The sequence below is a fragment of the Gymnoscopelus microlampas genome (genome assembly GCF_963454915.1).
Source record: "Gymnoscopelus microlampas genome assembly, chromosome: 10".
Classification (NCBI taxonomy): Eukaryota; Metazoa; Chordata; class Actinopteri; order Myctophiformes; family Myctophidae; genus Gymnoscopelus; species Gymnoscopelus microlampas.
The window spans coordinates 14175982-14200457 of record NC_139947.1 but is presented as its reverse complement, the minus strand read 5'-3'; the positions used below and the strand labels follow the sequence as shown (position 1 = coordinate 14200457).

Below are 24476 nucleotides of genomic sequence, written 5' to 3'. Positions count from 1 at the left end.
AGCATAGCCTGTGAATGCAACATTGATACGAATATAAAATCAGGAGGAATCAAAGTGTTTCCAATAGGCCTTAGATATTCCTAGTCAAGCCCACGCCACAAAATGGGGTCCTGTTCTATACTACAAATTACGCCATTGGTTCTCAAAGTGGGGTCCTTGGCGGGGTGCCACGGGGTCCCCAGCTAAATAAGTTAATACAGCGTCACAATCATTTTTAACCGCTTTAACCTTTTATGCTTCGGCTATTCAAAAATAGCAGATATACAAGCTCGTAGCGCGGCACCGAGTGCCGCGCTACGAGCTTGTATATCTGCTATTTTTGAAAAATCTTGAAAATGTGTGCAAATCTTTGAATCTTGTTTTTTAAAAAGGCGAACATTTTTAACACAAATCTTTGCTTCTGGGGGTCCCTGGCACAACATATTTTCAGGTGGGGGTCCGCGGCCACATACATATCAATTTGGGGGTCCTTGGCACGAAAAAGTTTGAGAACCACTGAATTACACAATATCAGCCAGAGGCCCAACACGTCACAGTACAATTAAACCACATACTGTATAATGTCAGACTCCTATAATGGCACTGGTCGAGTTGCCAGATATCACACATGTGGCTTCTACGCGATTAGGCCGACAAACGTCGTCGGCCTTTTCTAGTCAAACATTGTTTTCTTTTCAACTCAAATGTGTTTTCATTCACTCCAGCACTAAGTCAAAGATAGGAGAGGAAGTGTTTAATGCTAACCAGTTAAAGACAGGGTACTGTGGGCTCCGCAGGGTGCCACCCCGTAATGAAAGTGACTCCCCCACCTGTGTCTTGTAAAGAGTTTCCAGGCCCTGGTTAATGGGATGTCTGCGGAGGCCCTCGATCTTTGAACTCAAGGGTACTATACCATTCTGTTTGCCTTAGCAGCAAAATTACAAAATGCAGTGCTTTCATCAGGTTGTCTTTGAATTGAATGCCTCTCCACTGGGTTAGGATTTCCACAAAACATTGTCAAGGCCTTTAGAAGCAATTAAACTCCTCTTGAACTTTGAGTGCTACCATTCTGTTTGCTTTAGCAGCAAAATTACAACATGCAGTAGCCTGTTTCCATCAAGTTGTGTGTGAATTTAATGCCTTCGCTGGGTTAGAATTTCAACAAAAACTGGCAAGGTCTTTAGACACAATTAAACTCCTCTCATGCTGCAAAATAGTCTGAAATACGTTATAATGTCAAGATTATTTTGGCTCTTATGTGAATTTCCCCAATTCAAATGAAAGACACTGTCTCGAGGTTTTTTTGCAGCAGTTAGAATACATTAGCTCTGGGTGGAGGCACATGGAAGTGTTTTAGGGAGATTATGCCTCCATTGTCCATGATTACAAATGCATAAAAGCTGAAAATGCAGAAACCACTCAACTCTGTCAACCAAATGCGTGCACCCTGGGAATAGTCATGGAGTTTAAAGCTTGGCACTAAGAACGTGTAAAGGGGATTTAACACCTATAACAAAAGTCCCTTTAAAGCTGCCTTTTCTCTGAGTTTGACAATATATGCATGGTAATTTAAACCATAAGCTTAGAAGGTTAGAAGAACAATAGTTAACTGTGTTAGTAAGAATTACTAACATAACGGTGTCATGTATGTAAGGAGGTATAAGTCAACAGTCAAGACAAGTAGCCTAGTGGCAGGGGCCCCAAGAAGCAAAGTTTGTGTTCAAAAAAGTTTGTGTTCAAAAATAGCAGATCTACAAGCTCATAGCAACATATCTACAAGTCATTACTTCACCATGGTGATAATTTTGGCTATAGTCACACACACAACTCCTCCTCTCTTTTTGCATTTCATATGGAACACACAGGATGGCTCCCGGAGGCTATAGGACCGGCTTCACTGCATTGTAAGAGCCTTTTTATTATGTCTACCTACAGCGCTCTTTCCTGCACCTCGGGGACCCTAAAAAAGAGGTCTGCGCACTTCCCCAACTTTTAGGAATGGCAGCCCTGAAGCCCCATTACGCATGCTGATGAATGCTGATCCAACACTTGAGAGCTATAGCTGCTGCTGTTGAGTAAGCGTTTTAAATAAGCAGTGCTGCCGCCGTTGACCTTCCTGCACCTTTCTTGTTTAGACTTAACCAAGCATGAGGGCCGGCAGCAGTGTTGCCAGATTGTGCGAGAGAAACAAGCGGCTGGGCTCTATGAAAACGAGCCCAAAGGAAGTGACAAGGCCATGCGATCATGCATGCGCTTCATACACCCTCCCTGGTACAAAATCTTTTCAGATGGGGGTCCGCGGAGACACATTAAATGTACATATTACATATTAAATCGAGGGTCCTTGACATGAACATTGACATGAACATCAGGAAGGAAGCCCAAATAAGCAACTACACTTTAGAAACAAGCCCTCCCCCTAAAAAACAATGTTACACCCAATATTTACAAGTGACTTTGCAGAGTCCACGGTCGCTCATAATAAGCGGACATGGCAACGCTACCTCTTGCACCTCCTGCTTTAGGCCTAACCAAACCAAGCATGATGGAAGGCCAAGTAACATTCCCGAGCCGTCTTCAGTCACATCAGGAAGGATGGGATCACTGACTCATGCCAGACACAACGCCAATGAATGGCAGCTGCACATATTCCCACATGGGAAATATTATATGTGCCTCATTTAGGGCTCTGTCATATGACTGTCAATGTCAACTCTGTGTGACAAGCTCACACAGAGCAGTGGTGGAAAACGTACTCACATGTGTTACCGTACTTAAATTAAAGTATCAATACTGCAATGTAGAAATACTCTGTTATAAGTAAAAGTCCGGAATTCAAAATTGACTTGAGTTAAAGTACACAAGTATTGGTTTCAAAATGAAATTAATGAAAATAGCAGATCTACAAGCTCAACATGCATGGTTAATGCATGTTTTGCAATAATAATCAAAATCTACAAAGTAACTAACTCAAGTTTTCAAGTCATTGTAGTTGAGTAAAAGTACAATATTTGCCTCTGAGATGTAGTGAAGTAAAAGTACTGAAAATTGGAAATACTCCAGTAAAGTAAACAATACCTCAAAATTCTACTTTACAAGTACAGTAGTCCTACTTGAGTAATTGTACTTAGTTACTTTACACCACTGACACAGAGTTGTGTTCTGTGACACATTGTGAGCTTGTAGAGCTGCTATTTTGCCAAGTGACAACGTAGAAACATATCTGTTGCCTGCATTCAAAAAGTTTAGGCTACTTGACTAAAGGTACAAAAGTATTCACATCAGATGTACAATAGCTAAATCAAAGTACCCTTTGTGCAGAAGGCCCATTTCACAATCATATAGTTATCTTAATTAGTAGCTCTATTGCATGCATTATGTTTTCTTTAATGTTGCAACTTAAAGTTGGGGCTGATTTTAATTACTTTATGATCTGCTGAGTAACATAACCTGTTATCATATATCACAATTAAACACTTAATGTATCTTTGTATGAATAATCTGTTATTATTATAATAATGATTTACTTTAAGTATACAAAGTAAATCATTGAAGCTGTCAAATAACTGTGGTAGTGTAAAGAGTACAGTATTTGCCTCTGAGATGTCATAGAGTGGAAGTATAAAAAATATTCAAGTACTTAAATGCACTTGAATATATAAATGTAAATGTGCTCAGTTAATTTCTAACACTGAATTAAGGCTATACTATTCTGTGGAGATATTGTACTGCAACTGTGATTTTATTTCACTAGTGGAAGTACACTATTACAAGTTTGATAAAGTGCGCTGTAAATGTGTCCCGCGCTGTGATGGATGTGTCTGATTCCACATGACAATACAGGCTGAATTGTGTCCTTTTTTGCACAATATTTTATCCACGGTTGGAGCGAGTGGCAGCCAGCCTCTTAAAAGTCTCCACTAATTTCACAGAAAGCTGAAATCTCAACCTTTTAAAAGGTTATGCCTCATCGACTTGCCAAAAACAATGGCAAAAAAGTTTCCCCCTCCATTTGAGAAGTTCCTTTTTCTCTCCTTGGATTTAGTCCACATCATTTAGTCCACCATCAGCCCCCGAAAACTGGCAGACCTGGCAGAGGAAATCACATGCAAGATCTATCCAGGTCACAGAAAATAGCTCTACATTACAAGCATTTTGACTTTATTTCTGTCTGGAACCGCAGTTTTCTGTTGTTGTCTAGACATGACATGAGGGCCATATACAATCTGGGGTATTAATTGAACTCTGAGAGTGTACAAAGGGACCCTTTCGGGTCATCAACACCCCAGATTGTTACGCCGCTGTCTGTCTCACAGACATACACCGATGACACTCTGGTATTTTGTTTTCCTTTTCCTGAGACGAAGTGACATCATTCATCCTAAAGATCACTGCTACCTATATGTGGCCCACACACATACATATATACGTACATGCACGTTCTGCTTCTTAGGTGTGTTTGAATGGTCTGAAGGGATAGGCAGCCCACACTAAGCTGTCATGTCAAAACAAATGGAACATTTGTAGTAGGCCTAACTGCCTTCTCGAGTTTCATTCTCTGCTGCTGCCCATGCATTGAAGTGTGCACAGACCCAACACATCAAACCATAATGGGAACAACAGCCAGTGGAAGAAATGTGCTCTGAGTAAAAGTACCGATAACACAATATAAAAGCACTACAAAAGTATTGGCATCAAAATACATACGTACAGCACCAATGTAAAAGTACTCTGGAACTTTTGGGGAAATAGCAAATCAATAAGCTCACAACATGTCCCGATGCGATGCATCGTGACCTTGTATCAGCTATTTTCCAATAGAAAATGTATAAAATATAGTGCTTGAGTGGTTCATGTATGTTTTGTAATAATTCATCTAAAATCTGAAAAGTAACTAAAGCTGTCAAATAACCATAGTGGAGTAAAAAGGACGATAGCATTGACTCTGAGATGTAATGGAGTAGAACATTGGTTCTCAAAGTGGGGTCCGGGGACCCCCAGGGGTACTTGAGGGGGTTCCAGGGGGTCCCCAGCTAAATGATGGATAGGAACCAAATGGACCCTTATGGGTCTTTAACTCTGAGAGTGTACAAATGGAACCAAATGGGTCCATTTGGTTCCATTTGTACACTCTCAGATTTAAATTAACATTGATTTTACAATATTAATTGGGGTCCCAGAGATAGAGATGCCATTAAATGGGGTCCGTAGCCCTAATGCATGTCAAACTGGGGGTCGTTGATATTAAAATGGTTGAGAATCACTGCTAGAGAAGTAAAAATCTTCTCTTATGGGGGTCCCTGACTTATCTTTTCAAATGGGGGTCCGCGGGCTAATAAGTGTCAATTTGGGGGTCCTTTTTACTCCAGAACCACTGGAGTAGAAAATGGAAGCATTCTTAAGCTACCTCAAAATGGTACTTACAGTAAGTACAGTGAGTAGCCTATAAATGTACTTAGTTACATGTACGTTACACCTCTGACGGCGGCACATGAGGTCAGCCCTACAATGTCAAAATGGAGCAGGGAAAAAATAACTCTTTAAGACCTGATCTGTTTCACATCTCATCATGTTGTCGGATGTACTTTTCCCTCTGTTGACTGTTCTGGCAGCTGACATGTACAGAGAACACCATGGTGATGGAAGAAGTGCTCAGATTCTGAGTAAATGAACTTAGTTACTTTCCACCAGTGGTGGAATAAGTCCTCAAATGTTTTACTTAAGTAAAAGTATCAATACTGCAATTTAGATTTTTTTTTGAGTAAAAGTATCAAAATGTACCTAAAGTACCAAAAGTAAAAGTACTAAAATGTTTGAAAATAGCAGATCTACAAGTTCACAACGCGTCGACGCGTTGTGAGCTTGTAGATCGGCTATTTTTAAATAGCCTAGGTATAAAATAGGGCTGAAGTGGTTAATTTTATAACATAATAATTGATATTTGCAAAGAAACAAGTAACTAAAGTTTTCAAATAATTGTAGTGGAGTAAAAAGTACAATATTTGCCTCTGAGATGTAATGGAGTAGAAGTAAAAGTACTGAAAATTGTAAATACTTCAGCAAAGTAAAAAATACCTCATAATTGTACTTAAGAACAGTACTTGAGTAAATGAACTTGGTTACTTTCCACAATTGGAGAACACATGCACTGCTTACTGTCAATGCTGTGCTATCATTGGCAATGCTGAGTAATACACTATGTCACCTTTGGCTCAAAGAGGCATTATGTATTGTAAAACACTCCAAAACAAGCTTTTCTAATCAAGCTATGCAATGCATTTCTCTGCGTCCAGGAAAACAGTCTGGGATGAACATCCTTGTAACGAGATCAAAGAGAATACAAGGATTCACAATCTTGGTAACGGACCATATTTCTGCTCGTGAGTCGGGACCAATTGTTAATGCCAGGCAATGATGTCATATTAAATTGGGGATGAATTGTTTGTTCTTGATTGCATCATGCTCCTTTGTGTGCCAGGACATAGCCAAATATGTGGTCATTACATTCCTTTACAGCCATAATGTCCTGTACGTAACCCTATGCTATGTTCATGTTTATATCATCCTATTCCTATGGTATTGAAATGGATTTGATGAAATGTCCCCTCTTCATCTGATGGAACTGCAAGTATTCTTTGCTCTATAGTCCAGTGGTTCTCAAACATTTTTACTTGTCAAGAACCCCCACATATTGATATGCATTTGGCTACAGACCCCCATTTGAAAAGATTTTGTGCCATGGACCCCCATGAGAGAAGATTTGTCAAGGTTTGTCAACATAAAAAAAAGCCGATCATCGCTTCGGAAGGTGTTGTGAGCTTGTAGATCGGCTATTTTTGAATAGCTGAAAAATAAAATGGGGTTCGAGTGTTAAAAAATGTTCTTCATTTTGCTGGGGACACCCACCTGGAAGGCTATAAAGGACCCCTGAGGGTCCCCGGAGGCCGGACCCCACTTTTAAAACCAGTGCACTACTCATATACTTAGCAAACGTGTGACTCCAAGAAGTGGACACGACGAGCAACCAAACATAAACTAATTTCTCATATTGCAGTTTCCCAGTCTGTACAGTAGGCTATGACTATGTCATATATTGTCATACTCATACCATTCACCCCCTCTGTCTCTGGACAAACGCACAGATAGCCGTCACTGACACCTAGGGGTGGAAATGGGTGCATTGCAGATGCTTGACTACCTGTTAGAGTGCCTGCCTCTGTCTAGAGACCCCAAATATTAGTGGCAAACTATGAAGGGGGTCTTTTGTGTGTGTGTGTGTGTGTGTGTGTGTGTGTGTGTGTGTGTGTGTGTGTGTGTGTGTGTGTGTGTGTGTGTGTGTGTGTGTGTGTGTGTGTGTGTAATTGTAAATCAAATATTCATTATGCCCATTTATGTGTCAGCCAAGTGGCATATTCTGACTGTCACTGGTACAGTTAATTATTCACCATACAATCTAAGTAATATCTGATCCAGACCTGATCCACTTGTGAATGATTCAACCAACAGCCAAATCACATGGAAGAGACTGAGGCTTCAAAGGAGGACCATCTTCTGTGCTAAGGGCTGTATTATTCTGCTCAAGTTCAAGTTCATTTCTCTGTTTTAACCTCTTTTCCTTTCCATTTTGACCTAATTCAAATGCCCTTTTAAATGTGTTTATTTTGCTGGATGTTTTATGTAAAGCACATTGAATTGGCTTGTTGTTTAAATGTGCTTTACAAATAAACTTGCCTGGCCTTGCCTATTTATTGACTGAATTTATTAAGGTAAAACATTAATAACAATATACTGTACACACACAATAAATCATACAGAGGATAACGTAAATATTACTTTCCAATGTGGTTCTCTATGCTATTCTATTCTATTCTATTATACTCTATATTCTATTCTATGACAGCTCAAGTCCATATATGGACAGACAAGACAATAGTTTCTTTTTAATGACGCTCGTCATCAACAGTCGCCCATGCAGCCCCGTTTCCAGTGACGTTTAAACTTCAATTCCCAGCATGCAGCGCTCGAACTCCAATTACCGTTAGTAAGCGCGGCCGGTACTTGTCAGACAGTGCATACGCACGAGGAAATAGGAAATAATATTCTACAACTTTATGTATGAATACATAGCTCATTTAATTTAACCGAACGGTGTGACAAATTTTGATGAAATATCGACAACAAGGAAGAAGGATTTTATTTTGAAGAGCACGCGTTAAGAGGAGGCAGTCAGCCGGTGCATCATCATCATGATGAGTGTGCTGCTCTGCTCATTTTATTCACTAACTTAAATAAGAGATCATATTTCACACCGGGTGATCATAGTATTAACGCGTACATGTGAACGCCTACTGTACCTCCTACTACCGTGGTTCAACTCGCGGCGGGGCGCGCGAATCTATCGTCTGTATGGAGGAAGTTTAGTATTAGTCTGTCTAAGGGGGAACCACACAGTTTCATTCATCCATCCGGGGTTTGTTTGTTTCTAGGCTGCTGTCACTGACATTGATCTTGACTGTTGAAGTTTAAAACCTGGGCCATGGCGGTTATTATTAAAGTATTAATATGGGTCACATTGATGTTCGGTCACACCGGTGTCGCCTCGAAGCTAAACGTTCCCAAAGTGTTGCTGCCGCTGGCTAGAAGCACCAGAATAAACTTCACACTGGAGGCGACTGAAGGTTGCTACAGATGGTAAGTACCACCAAAAAAAATATTAAAAATTATAAAAAATAATATTGCCACAATAAAATAAAAATAATAATGACAATAATAAAATAGAAAAATAAAAAGCCAGAAGCACCAGAATAAACGTCACACTGGAGGCGGCTGAAGGTTTGCTACACATGGTAAGTGCTTTAGCTGATGAGGGGAAAATAGCAGATCTACAAGCTCACAACGCGTCACTACCGCGACGCTTTGTGAGCTTGCAGATCTTCTATTTTTTTTCGGCGGCGCCACCACACCAGATGTAAGAAGCCCAGACCAATAAAAATTCCCAGACACAAGTCGAGTCGAATGTATTCTCAACATTTTTAGAAACAGACAGAGTTGGTAAAAGTTCTATACGTGTGAGCGATAAAACGGCATAAAAATATAACTGACAGTACATTACAAAAAACATGAAAAGCGTGAGATTTTCAAACCGCATTAGCCCTGAAACATGACACACGTCATATCATGACAGTCATGGATAAACTTCAACATAGTGTTTGCACTTTCTCCAATCACGGCCCGCACATCTACATAAACGTTCAGATTCGAAATATAAAGTGCTTACCCTATGGCCACTGATGTTACAATTATGTTCGGGCCTTCAGAAGTACCTGTATCTAACGTAGTATTCAATAAAAAGCATTTTAATCCGATCGATGGCCATTTTCTAACAGTTATAATGTATCAGAGTGCAGTACACCTCCCAACCAATAGGGTCGCGGTGTTGAAAGCATATGGCGAAAGAACGGAGTAAATGGCCATCGATCGGATTAAAATGCTTTTTATTGAACAATACGGAAGATACGGGTACTTCCGCGGGCCCGTACATAATTGTAACATCCGTGGCCATGGGGTAAGCCCTTTATATTTCAAATCTGAACGTTTATGTAGATGTACGGGCCGTAAATGGAGAAAGTGCCAACACCAGGTTGAAGTTCATCCGTGACAAAATGAAAGCGCCGCGGTATGCACACAAACACAGCCTGTCTGGGCTGCATGCTGCTGCCTGCATGCTGCTGTCCTGATTTGACTCCTTCCCCATGGAAAACGAAACCGGACTTGAGCTCTCATATTTCATGCGGGGCATGTGAGGCCACATGGCCGACAACAAATCACTATACTGTAGTGGAATCATGCTCACTCTGGCCAATATTGTGTATACCCCCTGGAAATGTATGAAACTTAAACAAAAGTCAGCATTATTGGCTTTATGTGTGACTTATTTGGTTATAATAATAGGCCTGAAGAGCCTGAAAGAACCCCTATTGTTTGTGTTGGTTTTGGCTCCCTCACTCTGTCTGTCGTGGTTTTGTGAGTTTCTGTGAGATATGGTTCAGTAAATGGTTGAGACATGATGACATTTTCGTCAATGATATGGAAGTCTGTGTGCCACTTACTTTGACACGAGTATGACCCATATCGGCCTGATGGGGGCGCTATGATTAAATGTCAAAATATAGATTCAGAGAAAAGTCATAACTCATACCCTGTGGGTATTGATTGATTCACATAACACTTGCCATTACAGAATCTGTCTTCACTCTTTAAATGTGCCTCGAGAACTACTTAGATTTTGTGCCATTTTCAATTTTCTCCTAAACCGTGGCAAACCGTAGCACTGATTGCTTCCAGATCTTCTGTGGATCAAGCTTATCAGAACTAATCTCTCAAGAGTAAAGACAGATTTTATTTTATATTTTTTAACCGAATGGGTTCCCAGACTTCCCACTTCCCATTTGATTGTATCAACGCGGACACACAGCTTGTTGATGTCTTATTTATGTTGGAAGATATTGACCAATGAACTTCACATGTTCCTGCAGTGCTGTCACGAGGCTGCAGCTTCATTTCTAGGATCCCTAGCATCACCTATAGTGCAGTGGGTTTCAACCAGTGGTCCGGGGACCACCAGTGGTCCTTGAGGGAGTACCAGGGGGTCCCCAGCAAAATGAGTTAGTAGCGTCACAATCATAACTAAGCTAACCACTTAGCTTTGGCTATTCAAAAATAGCAGATATACAAGCTCATTGTGCGGCACCGAGTGCTGCGCTATGAGCTTGTAGATCTGCTATTTTTGAAAAACCTTGAGAAAGTGTGCATATCTTTGAATATTTGTATTTTTTTTTAAGCGAAAATTAACTGATATCTTTGCTTCTGGCGGTCCCTGGCACAAACATTTTCAAATGGGGGTCCGCGGCCAAATGTAAATCAATTTAGGGGTCCTTGGCATGAAAAAGGTTGAAAACCACTGACCTAGTGAATGACCATGTCAACTGACTACATGTAGAAACAAAGCTAATTTGAAATAGATTAACCCATTGAGACCTGGGACCTGAGACCCGATTCCACAAATGCCTTCTAAATCAGTAGTTCTCAAACTGTTTCGTGCCTAGGACCCCCAAAATGACATGCATTTGGCCACGAACCCCCATCTGAAAATGTTTTGTGCCAGGGACCCACAGAAGATTTGTGTCTAAAAAAAATCTAAATGTTTCAAACTTTTCAATATTTTTCAAAACATTTCTAAAATAGCAGATGTACAAGCTCGCAGCACGGCACGAAGTGACGGTCACGAGCTGTGAACTTGTATATCTGCTATTTTTGAGAGCCACTGTTCTAAATACTAAGAGATTTCGCTCTCTCTGTGTATATATATATATATATTTTCTTTTTTTTAAAAAAGTTTTCTTTGGGGGCTTTTTATGCCTTTATTGATAGGACAGTAGGCTGACAGGAAATGGGGAGAGAGATGGGGAATGACATGCAGCAAAGGCCGCCGGGATCGGGACTCAAACCCGCGACACGCTGTCAGGCTACACTGAGCCTAGGTGCCTGGACTGCTACGCCAGCGGTCCAGGCCATGTTTTAAAGGGTTAATTGATTCCCACCCTAACGCAAATGCAACTTGGATGGTGCATTGGTGCTGACTGCTGAGTGAACAGCGTTAGCCCTCGCACCCGGGCTCAAGAAAGACCACTTGCCTGTCATGTTTTCCACTGGCATTTTAAATGAACAGTAGGAGGTGATAGTGTTGCTGCCTGGCACAGTGTTTCTCAAACTTTTACATTTCAAGGACACCCCTTAACTCTGACAGTATTATATACAAATGGAACCAAATGGACCCAGTTGTATACTGTCAGAGTTACAGACTTGTTAGGGTCGATTTAGAACCCCCTCACGGAACCCTGAGAGTCCCCCTTAAGGGTCCCCGGGGATCCGACATTGAGATCCAGTGATCTACTGTAGGTCTAAGATCCTGCCCAGCTTTTTCAACTCTTAATTTAATTGTCCATGTTGGTTTGATCCCCCGAATCACTGCTTAACCCATTAAGACCGGGAACGCATCTGTGTCATTTTAAGATTTCTTTGGGCTAATCAAAGGCACTCGGTGCCGCGCTATGAGCTTGTATATCTGCTATTTTTGAATAGCCAAAGGAATCCAAAAATTACACACAGATGCGTTCCCGGTCTTAATGGGTCAACGGCCATATTTATTTTATTTGTTAGCTGAAATAAAAAATATAGTTGACGACAAATCTGTCTTTTGATTTCCTGAGTGAGTTTTTACAATGTATTCATCAGTGTGGTAATCATCTTCCCAGGTCATCCACTAGACCAGAGGTAGCCAGCATTCAGCCCATAGCCGTAGACAGCAACACAGACTGCTCCCAGACGGCTGTCCTCCAGGTCTACTCCACCCAGCCTACCAGACTGACCAGCATCATCCAAGCTGAAGATGTTGGTAAGTACAGACAAACCAGGGCGAAAAAAAGTACTGTATTAAGACTGGGAATGTATCTCTTGTCATTTTAGATGTCTTTGGCTATTCAAAAATAGCAGATATACAAGCTCATAGCGCGGCACCGAGTGCCGCGCTATGAGCTTGTAGATCTGCTATTTTTTTTCATGAACATTTGTGCAAATCTTTGAATATATATATATATATATATATATATATATATATATATGTATATGTATATATATGTATATGTATATGTATATATATGTATATGTATATGTATATATATAAATATATATATATTTTAAAGATAACATTTGTAAACTATTTTGTTCCAATGAGTGGGACCTCTAGAAGCAAAGATTTGAGTGACAAATGTTCGCTTAAAAAATGTATATATTCGAAGATTTGCACAAAATGAGATTTTTCAAAAATAGCAGATAGCTCATAGCGTGGGCGCAGAATGCGCTATTCTTTTGGCTTATTTTTGAATAGCCAAAAGAAATCTAAAATAACACGGATGCGTTCCTGGGTTGAATGGCTTGATAACTGTATTCATAACTGAACTTCTTTTGTTTGACAAAACTGGAACAAATTAGAATTACATTAAAAAAAAGATTATCAGATGAAACGACACAATTTAAAAGATAAGAGAAAAGTGCAAAAACTAATTCTAGCAAGAATAAAACAAGAGAGATTGAAGAGATAAATGCGGCACAGATAAGGTGATTTACAGAAGGTGCTTTTATGAACAGGTGTGTTTTTAGAAGTGATTTAAAAACCCGCTACAGAATCAGCTCGTGGGATAGATAGCCTCAGGTAGGGCCTTCCCACAGTCAGGTTGAAAGTTAATAACACTTGTTCGCACCGTGAACTGTTTTGAATTTGGAAAAGGCAAGTTGAAAAGGATCAAACCATTTATACAATACAATATGCACAACATTGCATCGTTAGTGTTGCCAAATCCTCTTTAAACTCTTTTGAGTGATGTTGAAACGACTGTGTATAATAGTTCTGTTGCACAATTCATGGCCCTTTCCCTATAACGATGTACAACACTGACTGCATATTGTTCTGCAGGTCGTGGCAGCTGTTGTATGCCGACAGACACACTGGCATCTCCAGCTGTTGTTGGCAGGGGTTGCCAGATCTGCTTATTATAATTTCCCCCGCAAGATTTTATTTGAAAATAGCCGATCTACAAGCTCACAACGCGTCGCATCGCGACGCGTTGTGAGCTTGTAGATCTGCTATTTTCAAATAGCTGATGTATACAGTATGTTAAAGTGCTCGTGTGGCTCATAGTCGCTTCTTTTGGGCTGGTTTTCCTAGACCTGGTTGCTTGTTTCTCTCACAGAATCTGGCAACACTGGTTGTTGGCAGCAGCACACGAGACAATGCTGTTTTGACTGTAACCCATTCAACCCAGGAACGCGTCTGTGTCATTTCAACATTTCTTTGGCTATTCAAAAATAGCAGATATACTAGCTCGTAGCGCGGCTTGTAGATAAGCTTGTAGATCTGCTATTTTTGAAAAAATTAAATCGTAAAATTTGTGCAAATCTTTGAATATATGTACATACATTTTTAAGTCAAATCTTTGCTTCTGCACGGGGGTCCCTGGAATAAAATATTTTTATATGGGGGTCCGCTGCAAAATACTTTTGGGTGGTCCTTGACATGAGAAGGTTTGAGAACCACTGATATTATAGCAACATAAGGATTTAGAAGACATTTGTAGAATCCGCCAGAAGCAAAGATTTGAGTTTTAAAATGTTTGCTTTAAAAAACGTGTGTATTCAAAGATTTGCACACATTTTCACGATTTCTCCCAAAAAATAGCAATCTACAAGTTCGTAGTCGCGCTATGAGCTTGCAGATCTGCTATTTTTTGAATACTTAGCCCAAAATATGAAATAATGGTTATAGCTAAAAATCTAAAATGACACTGTATGCGTTCCCGGATTGAATGGGTTAACCGCCACTTGAACCCTCGCGTCCTTTTTCCGGGCCTAAATGTCCTAAAACATTCACAGAAAATAGCCGTCCTACAAGCTCACAATGTGACCCGCTGTGAGATGGTAGATTGGCTATTTTCGACGAACAGATTTGGTGCAGAGAGGAGGTGAAGCTATTAAAGACACCTGGGTGACCCTGGTCTACAAAGTATACTGTAGCATTGGTTCTCAAAGTGGAGTCCGGGCACCCCCTGGGGTCTTTGGGGGGGGGTACAGAGGGGGTCCCCAGCAAAATGTGTTAATATAGCATCACAATCATTTTAACCACCATATTTTATACGTTGGCTATTCAATAATAGCAGATATAAAAGCTCATAGCTATGTGCTTGTAGATCTGCTATTTTATTTTAATCGTGACAATGTGTGCATATGTGTTTTTAAAGCTGAAAACTGTCACAAAGTCACAAAATATTTTCAGATGGGGGTCGGTGGCCAAATGCATATCATTTTGGGGGTACTTGGCATGAAAAAGTTTGAGAAACACAAGGTGTACGTGGTTAAACGGTGCACATTGTTCCATCTCCCTTTTTGTTTACTGCCACACAATCCAAAGTGAATAGGCTCTATGCACAGCAGCCATATTGGAAATAAATTGGGCCTCTTCTTACTTCCTTCACAGGTGTTACCAATGCTACTAATCAAGGCTCTGTTACATTCTGGTCAGGGTGCTGATATCGTGCATGTTGGCTCACTAGAAACACTCCATTTTGGTTCCCAAATGGCCCCTTATGGTGGGTGTGTAACTCTGAGAGTGTACAAATGGAACCAAATGGACCTTTAAGGGTCCATTTGGTTCCATTTGTACACTCTCAGAGTTATGGGGGTCCTTGAAAATAACACTGCTACACTAAATCGAATGGAGCTGGCTGCTCTGCATAGAGCTTATTCCTGTGCTATGAACCCTGGGTAGTGACCTATACTGCAGTGACTTACTGTCAACCTTTTTCATTTCAAAGACCTCCGGACGGTTTAAGATGAAATAAGATAAGACCTTTATTGATCCCACGAGGGGAAATTCAGGCGCCAAAGGCAGCACAGCAGATAAGATACAGCAGGGGTCTTCAAACGTGTTTCTGGCCAAGGACCTCTTAGCTGAGAGAGGCATGAAGCAGGGACCTGACATTTAACCACTTGTCAATACTTGGTAAACTTGACCTTTCGCTCTACTTTCACTGTACACAGCTTGCTCTTTTTCCCCCCTCTACACCAAACCTCTTTGCCAAAAATAGCCGATCTACAAGCTTGTAGATCGGCTATTTTTTGGCTAAAGTTCTCCTCAGAATAGGGATGCTAGGGTTCACACAAATATTTGGCGCCCTGGCCCCTCTGTAGTAACTTTGAGGACCCCCTAGGGGTCCACGTCCCGGACCCCCCTGTTGAAGACCCCTGAGATATTAGAATACAGGGCAAGAAAAAAGTACTGTAGATACAGGGCAAAAATACATCACATAATCAGCTAAATATACCAAATAATAACAATATACAACACTATGTACACCCAAAGCCATTGGTTCTCAAAGTTGGGTCCTTGGGGGAGTTCCAGGGGGTCCCCAGCAAAATTGACCCTTGAAAATATATTTTTTAAAGCGAACATTTGCAACTCAAATCTTTGCTTCTGGGGAGGTCCCTGGAACAACATTTTGAGATGGGGGTCCACGGGCAAAGGCATATCATTTGGGGGGTCCTTGACATGAAAACCACTGACTTACTGTATGCAGTAAGTAGCGGGATGTTCAGTAAGTAAGAGAAATGAGGTGAGGGGGGGGTAAAGGCCAGGTGGCTGACCTTCCGCATAATTAAGGTTCACAACAACTTTTTGAGAGGCTCAGGAAATGTCTGCAATATCCCCAGAACCACCACCACTCTCTGAACCTCTCTTTGTTCCCTGCTAATGGGACCCTGGTGGCTTGAAACAGCCCGTTCAGCTGTTCAGAATCTGCACTGAACAGCAAACACCCGACTTAACTATGTATAAAGTACCATGCATGCATAGTCATACGAGAATGTGACCATTCTTCTGGGTCACATCTGGTGCCAACCCGGTCACGCTTTTCATAATTGCCTTTTTATCAGGTCGAAAAACTACTTTGGGTGGAAAAACTACTTCCTGGAACTTTACAAAGTTCCAGGAAGTTGTTGATCTTGTAAAGCAGGGGTGTCAAACTACCAGCCTATGGGATCATATTGGTAGGCCTGTCACAATTATAATCGTTTCCATGTATAAAAAAAAGCATAAATAGCAGATCTACAATTTTACAACGCGTCACTTCGTGACGCGTTGTAAAGTTGTAGATCTGCTATTTATGCTATTTTTAAATGCGTAGAATTATTAAATATGTCAATAATTTCTTTGTATATTTAAGTTATCTGCCCTGTGCAATTTTTTGATTACGAAGCCTAAAATGCAAACAGAAATGTATTTTCTATTCATACTGTATGTTCCACTGTTCAATGCCAAACACACAATTAAATCCTTAATCGCAATTATTTGACTGTCAATTAATCGTCAACTTAAATTTGTAATCGTGACAGCCCTACATATATCCTAAAATATTCACATAAAATATTCACGTCCATTTCTCATTGGTGTGTGGCAGCTGCTCTGTCCCTTAATACTGCTGCCACACTGGTTAATGTGCCAATGTGTGAGCATGTTAACCCATTGATACCTGGAACGCATCTGTGTCACTTTAGATGTCTTTGGCTATTCAAAAATAGCAGATATACAAGCTCATAGCGCGGCACCGAGTGCCGCGCTATGAGCTTGTAGATCTGCTATTTTTGAAAAACCGTGAAATTTTTTTTTTTTTTTTTTATATTTTTTCAAAAAACTGTTGGGATTTAGAAAACATTTTAAAGAATCGCCTCAGGTCTTAAAGGGTTAAACAATGGAGGCAGTAGGTAGGTAACCACACGCTGTGTAAACACCTTCCGCAAAGGGCCCCCACTCTTTGTCATCTCAGCCCTGCACACCAGCGCTGCACAAACCACAAGAGAGACACAATCAGAGACCTGGCAGGAGATTGTTTTTTTTTTTTTTACTGTCAAGCGTTGTCCAGGGTGTGTTTTATTTTTAAATGTGCCATGCCCATGACGCCTACGTTCTCTCATTTGCAGTTACAGGGCAGGTGCTGCGCTGTGATGCCATCGTGGACACCATCAGTGAGATCCACATAGTGTCCACCACCAGAGAACTGCATTTGGAAGACTCCCCTCTGGTTCTGAAAATCCATGCAAAGGATGCTGAAGGTACAGTACTGTATATTAGGGGTGTGCCGATACACTAATTTCACTAAACGATACGATACGATATTTGGCTCACAACTTCGATACGATTTCGATACGATACGATACGCACTTTTTTTATTATGAAAATATATGGAGGAGAAAAAAAGAAAATGCAAACAAATAATTCTGTTTTTGCATTATTCAGACATGCAAACTTGTAGCTTTTCAGCTACAATAGCCGTTTTGAATCCAAATAGTATGACACCTGACCCGAAAAAAAACATGTTGTCACTCTTTTCACTTCGGGGCCGTTTGCATGCCTGATTATTATGATTGCAAAAAAAAAAAAAAAAAACGATACATATCGTCGCGAAAATGTATCGCGATATATCGCGGGACGATATATCGGCACACCCCTACTGTATATGTGCACTCAATAACACTGTTAGTGTTTTTTATTTTATTTGTGTATATATAATAAATGTTTGCCGCAAACAAACGAAATACATCATCATCATACATGCCATAAAACACAAATTGAGCAAAAAAGAAAATCAAGTTTTAGTGGGCGGGCAGGCAGATGCCCATAATATGGGCATATCTACCCATATACAGTATATTTGCCCATATATAGACTGTACATTCAGGCAGTGGTGGAAAAAGAACTCAAATGTTTTACTTAAGTAAAAGTATCAATACTGCAATATAGAAGTACTCTGTTACAAGTAAAAGTCCAGAATTCAAAATTGACTTGAGTAAAAGTACAAAAGTATGGCATCAAAATGTACTTAAAGTACCAAAAGTAAAAGTACTAAAATGTTTGAAAATACAGAAAATACTAAAATGTTTGAAAATAGCAGATCTACGAGCTCTACGAGAAATCTACAAGATCTACAAGAAACTACAAAAATGTTATAGCCTAGGTATAAAATAGGGCTAAAGTGGTTAATGTATGTTTTATAATATCATAATTTATATCCGAAAAGTATCTTTTAACTTAAGTTTCCAAATAATTGTAGTGGAGTAAAAGTACATTATTTGCCTGTGAGATGTAGTGGAGTAGAAGTAAAAGTATTTGAAATTGGAAATACTCAAGTAAAGTACAAATACCTCAACATTGTACTTAATCCATTGATACCTGGAACGCATCTGTGTCACTTTAGATGTCTTTGGCTATTAAAAAATAGCAGATATACAAGCTCGGGCTTGTAGATCTGCTATTTTTGAAAAATCGTGAAAATTATTTTTTTTATATTTCCAAAAAACTGTTAGGATTTAGAAAATGTTTAGAAGCAGCCTCAGGTCTTAATGGGTTAAGTACAGTACTTAAGTAAATGTACTTAAGTTACTTTACACCACTGCATTCAGGATGCGACATGTTGTCAACACAATACCAAGCAACTGAGATAAAGATTAAAAGACCACGCCATAACCCCGGCCAATGCTGGATACCCAAACCTACACACACTGATAATGTCGGCACAATAACCCCGGCTCCGCCAGGCAAGCTGATAACCTGACGCTTCGTGCCGTGTCACTGTGTCCATCTTAATTCCACCACACATTCGTCCATGTATCCCGAGGTTGGGCTAGGCGATGTGGACAATATCAGATATATATCCCAAATGAATTTGTACTTATCTGTCCGAAGGATAAGACACACACAGCGGCTTGAGAGCACATTTCCATTGTGGTCCTTTTTGAGTGTAAATATGGGTGTAAACTGAGTGCCATGTGTTGGAGGTGGAGGTGTGGGGGGGGTAGGAGACATAGGCTGCAGAGAAATAAAATCAATAATAAACACATTCACACAGGGCAACCTGATAACCGAAATGCTTAGGGCACAATTCTCTTATCAACCAGCCCCACGGTTCGATTCACGGACAGGTCAAATGATGGACATGTGTGGAATGTCATTCCCCTTACTGGCGTACTCTCTCTCTCTCCACATTTCCTTTCTCTCTCCACTGTCGTTGCCAATAAAGGCTATTAATGCAGAAAAAGAAATGCATTCATACAATTTCCAATGTACTTGTATGAGACTTTGACTATATTTGGGCAAGGTTCAAACCCGGTCCAACCACCATTTCCATTATAAAAAGAAAGTTAAATATTTTTAAAAAATGTTTAAAACATAACATGGCGTGCACCACGCAATGCATGGAGGTTCTTTATACTGGGCAGGCTGCTCAATAAACTCGGCGCTGATCGGTCCAGTGGTTTGTGTAGATAAGCCCCCGGGACAGACGGATCATAACAAGACTACACGCTACAGAGCCACGACACAAAAGACATGACCGATCCTAACGCACACACCGCTAAATAAACACTTCCACCAGCGTGGTGTCTGGGGCTTAGGCTAGGTGACAACAAACACTTGCCTTTTTACTGCCTCTGGCAGTTGAATTGAATTAGCTGAAGCAAGACCTCTTTTATGATGGGATTTGCGCCTCTACCTTCATCCGACGAAATTCAAAGTATACGTTTAGGGCCAAGGCAAACGCAAACAAAACGCGGGGCCTCGGGGGCCAGCCATCGTAGAGAGAAAGAAGTCGTGTGCTACAGCTCATTAGCTAAGTATGTGTCTGCCATAACTGGAAGCAGTGGGACAGAACAAATAGAGAGCCAACTCCCAGCCCTGCCTGAGGGGTAAAAAGAAAAGCTGCCCGGGGTTATCTCTCAATCATCACTTTGAAAGGTTACTGCAGTAGTTATGCAAATAATGCACCCGTAGATCCCACTGGAGAAGAGTTAACGCAGGCAAATACTAAAAGAATTATAATGAAGACTTCATGAGCTCCATTATCGATGGCATGCACAGACTGGTTTGAGAATTATATTACACAGTGCCATTATACAGTAATAACCCAGTATTATTATCATGTAGAAAGGACACCGGGGCGGTTGAGTGACTCTGAGGAGGATTGGAAGGCCTGTACACTGGGTACAGGATGGAGGCCTGGCATGCCTCGCGATAAGGCTGGATTTGGCAATACAGTGTATCAATATTATATCGGCTTTGTTTGGGATTTGGATATCGCAATATAGTGATATGGCATGAGTGTTGTGGATTCAAAGGCTGTATGGATAAGTCTTAAGGCTTGCTGATAACCCGCTCCACATAACTGCTACAGAGTATAAAGAAATAGTCGACTAGCTCCATTACGGCCTTCCATAAAGAACTGGCTGAATAACGGCTGGACCCTACCACCAATTAGTTGAGTTTTAGGTTCCACGTACAGTACCCAATGTTGTGTTTTGCCATTTTGGTTGTCTAGTACTGTAGATGACTGATGTCATAGACTGTAATCGGTATCAAAAAGTAGCTGTTTACATCCGACCTCTTGAGTACAAAGTTGAGCCGCACACTGTTGTCCCAAGTTAGTCAGTTATTTTATTTGAATCAAGAGTGACGTTTGGAGCCCATGCTCTTCTTCAGACTGAGCGTTACTACAGGGGGCAAGCCAAATCTTTGTGCGATCGGCTATTTTCGGCAAAGACGTTTGGTATCGAGGGGGAAAAAAAAGAGCAGACCAAGTATAGAGTGAAAGGTCAACTATTGAGGGTTTAAGTAGTTAAATGTCACATTAAAGGGATAGTTCACCCCCAAAATGTCATTTTTTCTATCAATTACACACCCCATAGAGACTTCATGGAGATTTTTTATTTTTTGTCGCATTCCTAAGCCAATAATTTGACCAGCGCCGACACCGGTAGGAGACATAAAGGGTCAACTTTGAGTCTCCTGTCGGAGACATTAGCATCTTTCCGCCAGTCATCAAATTATTGGCTTAGGAATGCGACAAAAACTAAAAAAATCTCCATGAATTCGAGGCTTCATGGGGTGTGTAATTGATAGAAAATAAGTCATTTTTTGGGTGAACTACTCCTAGCATGAATCCAACACACAGTGCTGTCAAACAAGTCTATGAAATCTATGAAAAAGTTTAATCTGCAACACAATGTTATACAATATGTGGGGGGGGTCTCTGCTTCATATGTCTCTCAACTGTGTAGAGGGAAAAGAAGAAGGGAACTAAGTAGAATCCTCCTAGACGGGGACGCTCGTCAGTGAAGTACATGAACTTTAAGTGGTTGATAGACCCCCCTGTCCTTTTTCTATTTCCTCTAACATTGCAGGCAACATCTTCAGCACTCTGGCAGGCCTGGTGTTTGATTGGACCATAGTGAAAGATGCAGACACGGATGGATTCTCTGACAACTCAATACGGTGATCTTCCCTCTATTGGCTTTAACCGTAGATCACCAGCTACCACACACACACCGAGGCACCAAGAAGTAGTGTGGAACCTTAATTGCAATTGATGTATTAACGTTGCACAAATGAAACTGTTGATATAGTGCACCTGGTTGTCAACGGAACATACCATCAAGGGGGGTCCATGGGGACTCTTATGGGCCTGTAACTGAGAGTGTACAGATGGAACCAAAAGGACCCTCTGAGAGTGTACAAATGAAACCAAATGGGACCCAGAGTTAAATTAACACTGAGGGTGTTGCAGTGTAGATTGGGGTCGCAGAGGTAAATATTTGCTTCACATGGGGGGGGGGGGTTAAAGCATATCAAACTGGAAGTCCTTGAAATTACAAAAAGGTTGAGAATAATTGATATAGTGATTATTTAACCCATTTAGACCGGGAAAGAATCTGTGTCATTTTTAGATTTATTTGGCTATTAAAAAATAGCAGATATACAAACTCATAGCACGGCACCGAAAAATCGTGATTTCTTTTTTGCAAATCTTTGAATATATGTATACGTATATCCACACGTTTCCTAGAGCTTTGTGGGCATCACTTCCTGTTCATTTGATCAGGTATCAGGGATCAAATCGACAGGAAGTGATGCCCACAATGCCCTAGGAAACCTGTTGATATATATATTTTTTTAAAGCGAACATTTGTAACTCAAATCTTTGCTTCTGAGGGGTCCCTGGAACAATATATTTTGAGATGGGGGTCCGCATTTTGGGGGTCCTTGACATGAAAAAAGTTTGAGACAACATACGTTTTTTATCCAAAAACCTGTTCGGATTTAGAAGACATTTGTAGAATCCCCCAGAAGCAAAGACTTGAGCTACAAATGTTCGCTTAAAAAACATATATATATTCAAAGATTTGCACAAATGTTCATGATTTTTCCCCCAAAAAAATGCAGATCTACAAGCTCGTAGCACTCTGTGCCGCGCTATGAGCTTGTAAATCTGCTATTTTTGAATAGCCAAAAGTCTAAAATAATGGTTACAGCTCAAATCTAAAATGACACGGACGCGTTCCCGGTCTTAATGGGTTAATCAAAGTTGTATGGCATTGTGCGTTCTTACCTTCAAGGTGGTTATTCGTTTCACTCTATAGCTGGTGTGATTAATCATTCCAGGGGTCAGTTGCAAGTGGGTCACTCTCTGAGTGTGTAATGCATTTTCTAATCTTTTGTTTTCTTCCCAAGGGTCCTTAAATTCTCCGAGTCGACCTACACCCCCCCCGGCTACATCTCTGAAATGGAGCGCGTTGGGAAACAGGGGGACATTATTTTGGTGTCGGGACAGAAAACGGGTCACGCCAAGATAAAGGCAAAAATGCAAGAGCCTCTGTATAAGGTACAGTAAGCTGTTTTAGCAATTCATAATAAGCAGTCGTGGAAAGTAACTAACTACATTTATTCAAGTACTGTACTTTTTTGTTCGATTTTGAGGTATTTGGACTTTACTTGAGTATTTCCAATTTCCAATACTTTTTACTTCTACTCCACTACATTTTTTTCCAAACTTTATTTACTAGTTACTTATATAGTTACTTATATTACTGATTATTATTACAAAACATACAGTACATACCACATCAGCCCTAAATTTCGTCCATTTGAAAATAGCCGATCTACAAGCTCACAATGCGTCGCGATGCGACGCATTGTGAGCTTGTAGATCGGCTATTTTCAAAACATTTTTAGACATTTGAAAACTGGGTTATTCTGCATGATGAATACTTTTACTTTTGGTACTTTAAATCCATTTTGATGCCAATACTTTTGTACTTTGACTCAAGTACATTATGAATTCCGGACATTCACTTGTAACAGAGTACTTCTACATCGCAGTATTGATACTTTTACTTAAGTAAAAAAATGTGAGTGCTTTATCCACCAGTGATAATAACATGCTATGTTTGTTTTGCTCCTGTGGAACTCGAGCACCAACGTTGATGCAGCAGTAAAACATTATAAATGGCCACAAGGTCTTTGTGGTTCTATTTTTAGAAAGCGACGGAGGCATCACAAGAATAGAAATAATAAAAGCACCAGTGCGGTGCCTGCCCTCCTGGGACGTACAGTAGAGGTCTATAAATAGCTGCAGCTTGCGTAACAAACATGGCCCCCTTCTCCTCTGGCCCTCGTCTGTGATGTCAGAGCAATGCGTATGTGATGATAAACGTCCTTGAACCTTGACAGCTGTTAGGCAGAGAGGCGCCATCCGATAGAAGCACTACCTGTGCCTTAATCAAGGTGCGGCGGATGTGCTGCAATTTGAAGACATGCTCGTCAGAGAGAGGTTTTTTTGATTGGACGGCAATGAATTATTACCCATACACGATTTGGAACAAAGAGTCAAATGTCAAGTCTCATCTTCCCTGAAAAGATGCTATAGCGTTTGCTATAGTAATCCTTTTTATATCAAGGTCTTATTATTATTCGGCGTTTGAGCCTCAGACCACCGTTTGATGAGGTTTAGCCTCTCAGACCCAAAACTAAGAATATTTTGTTATCGTTGGATAAGATTTTGTCA

The 24476-nt window shown here is 40.5% G+C and overlaps 1 protein-coding gene across 1 annotated transcript in view; it reads left to right on the top strand.

The window, feature by feature from the left end:
- Window positions 1-8044: 8044 nt before the first annotated feature.
- Window positions 8045-24476, top strand: part of LOC311054078 (nuclear pore membrane glycoprotein 210-like) — a gene marked incomplete at its 3' end in the record, with an annotated part of 33521 nt that continues 17089 nt past the window's right edge. The window contains exons 1-5 of the mRNA XM_084069958.1: window positions 8045-8670; window positions 12294-12433; window positions 17566-17697; window positions 21817-21907; window positions 23144-23294. Coding sequence (XP_083926084.1) covers window positions 8516-8670; window positions 12294-12433; window positions 17566-17697; window positions 21817-21907; window positions 23144-23294 — 669 coding nt within the window. The 5' untranslated portion in view covers window positions 8045-8515. The remainder of the gene's footprint in view (window positions 8671-12293; window positions 12434-17565; window positions 17698-21816; window positions 21908-23143; window positions 23295-24476) is intronic.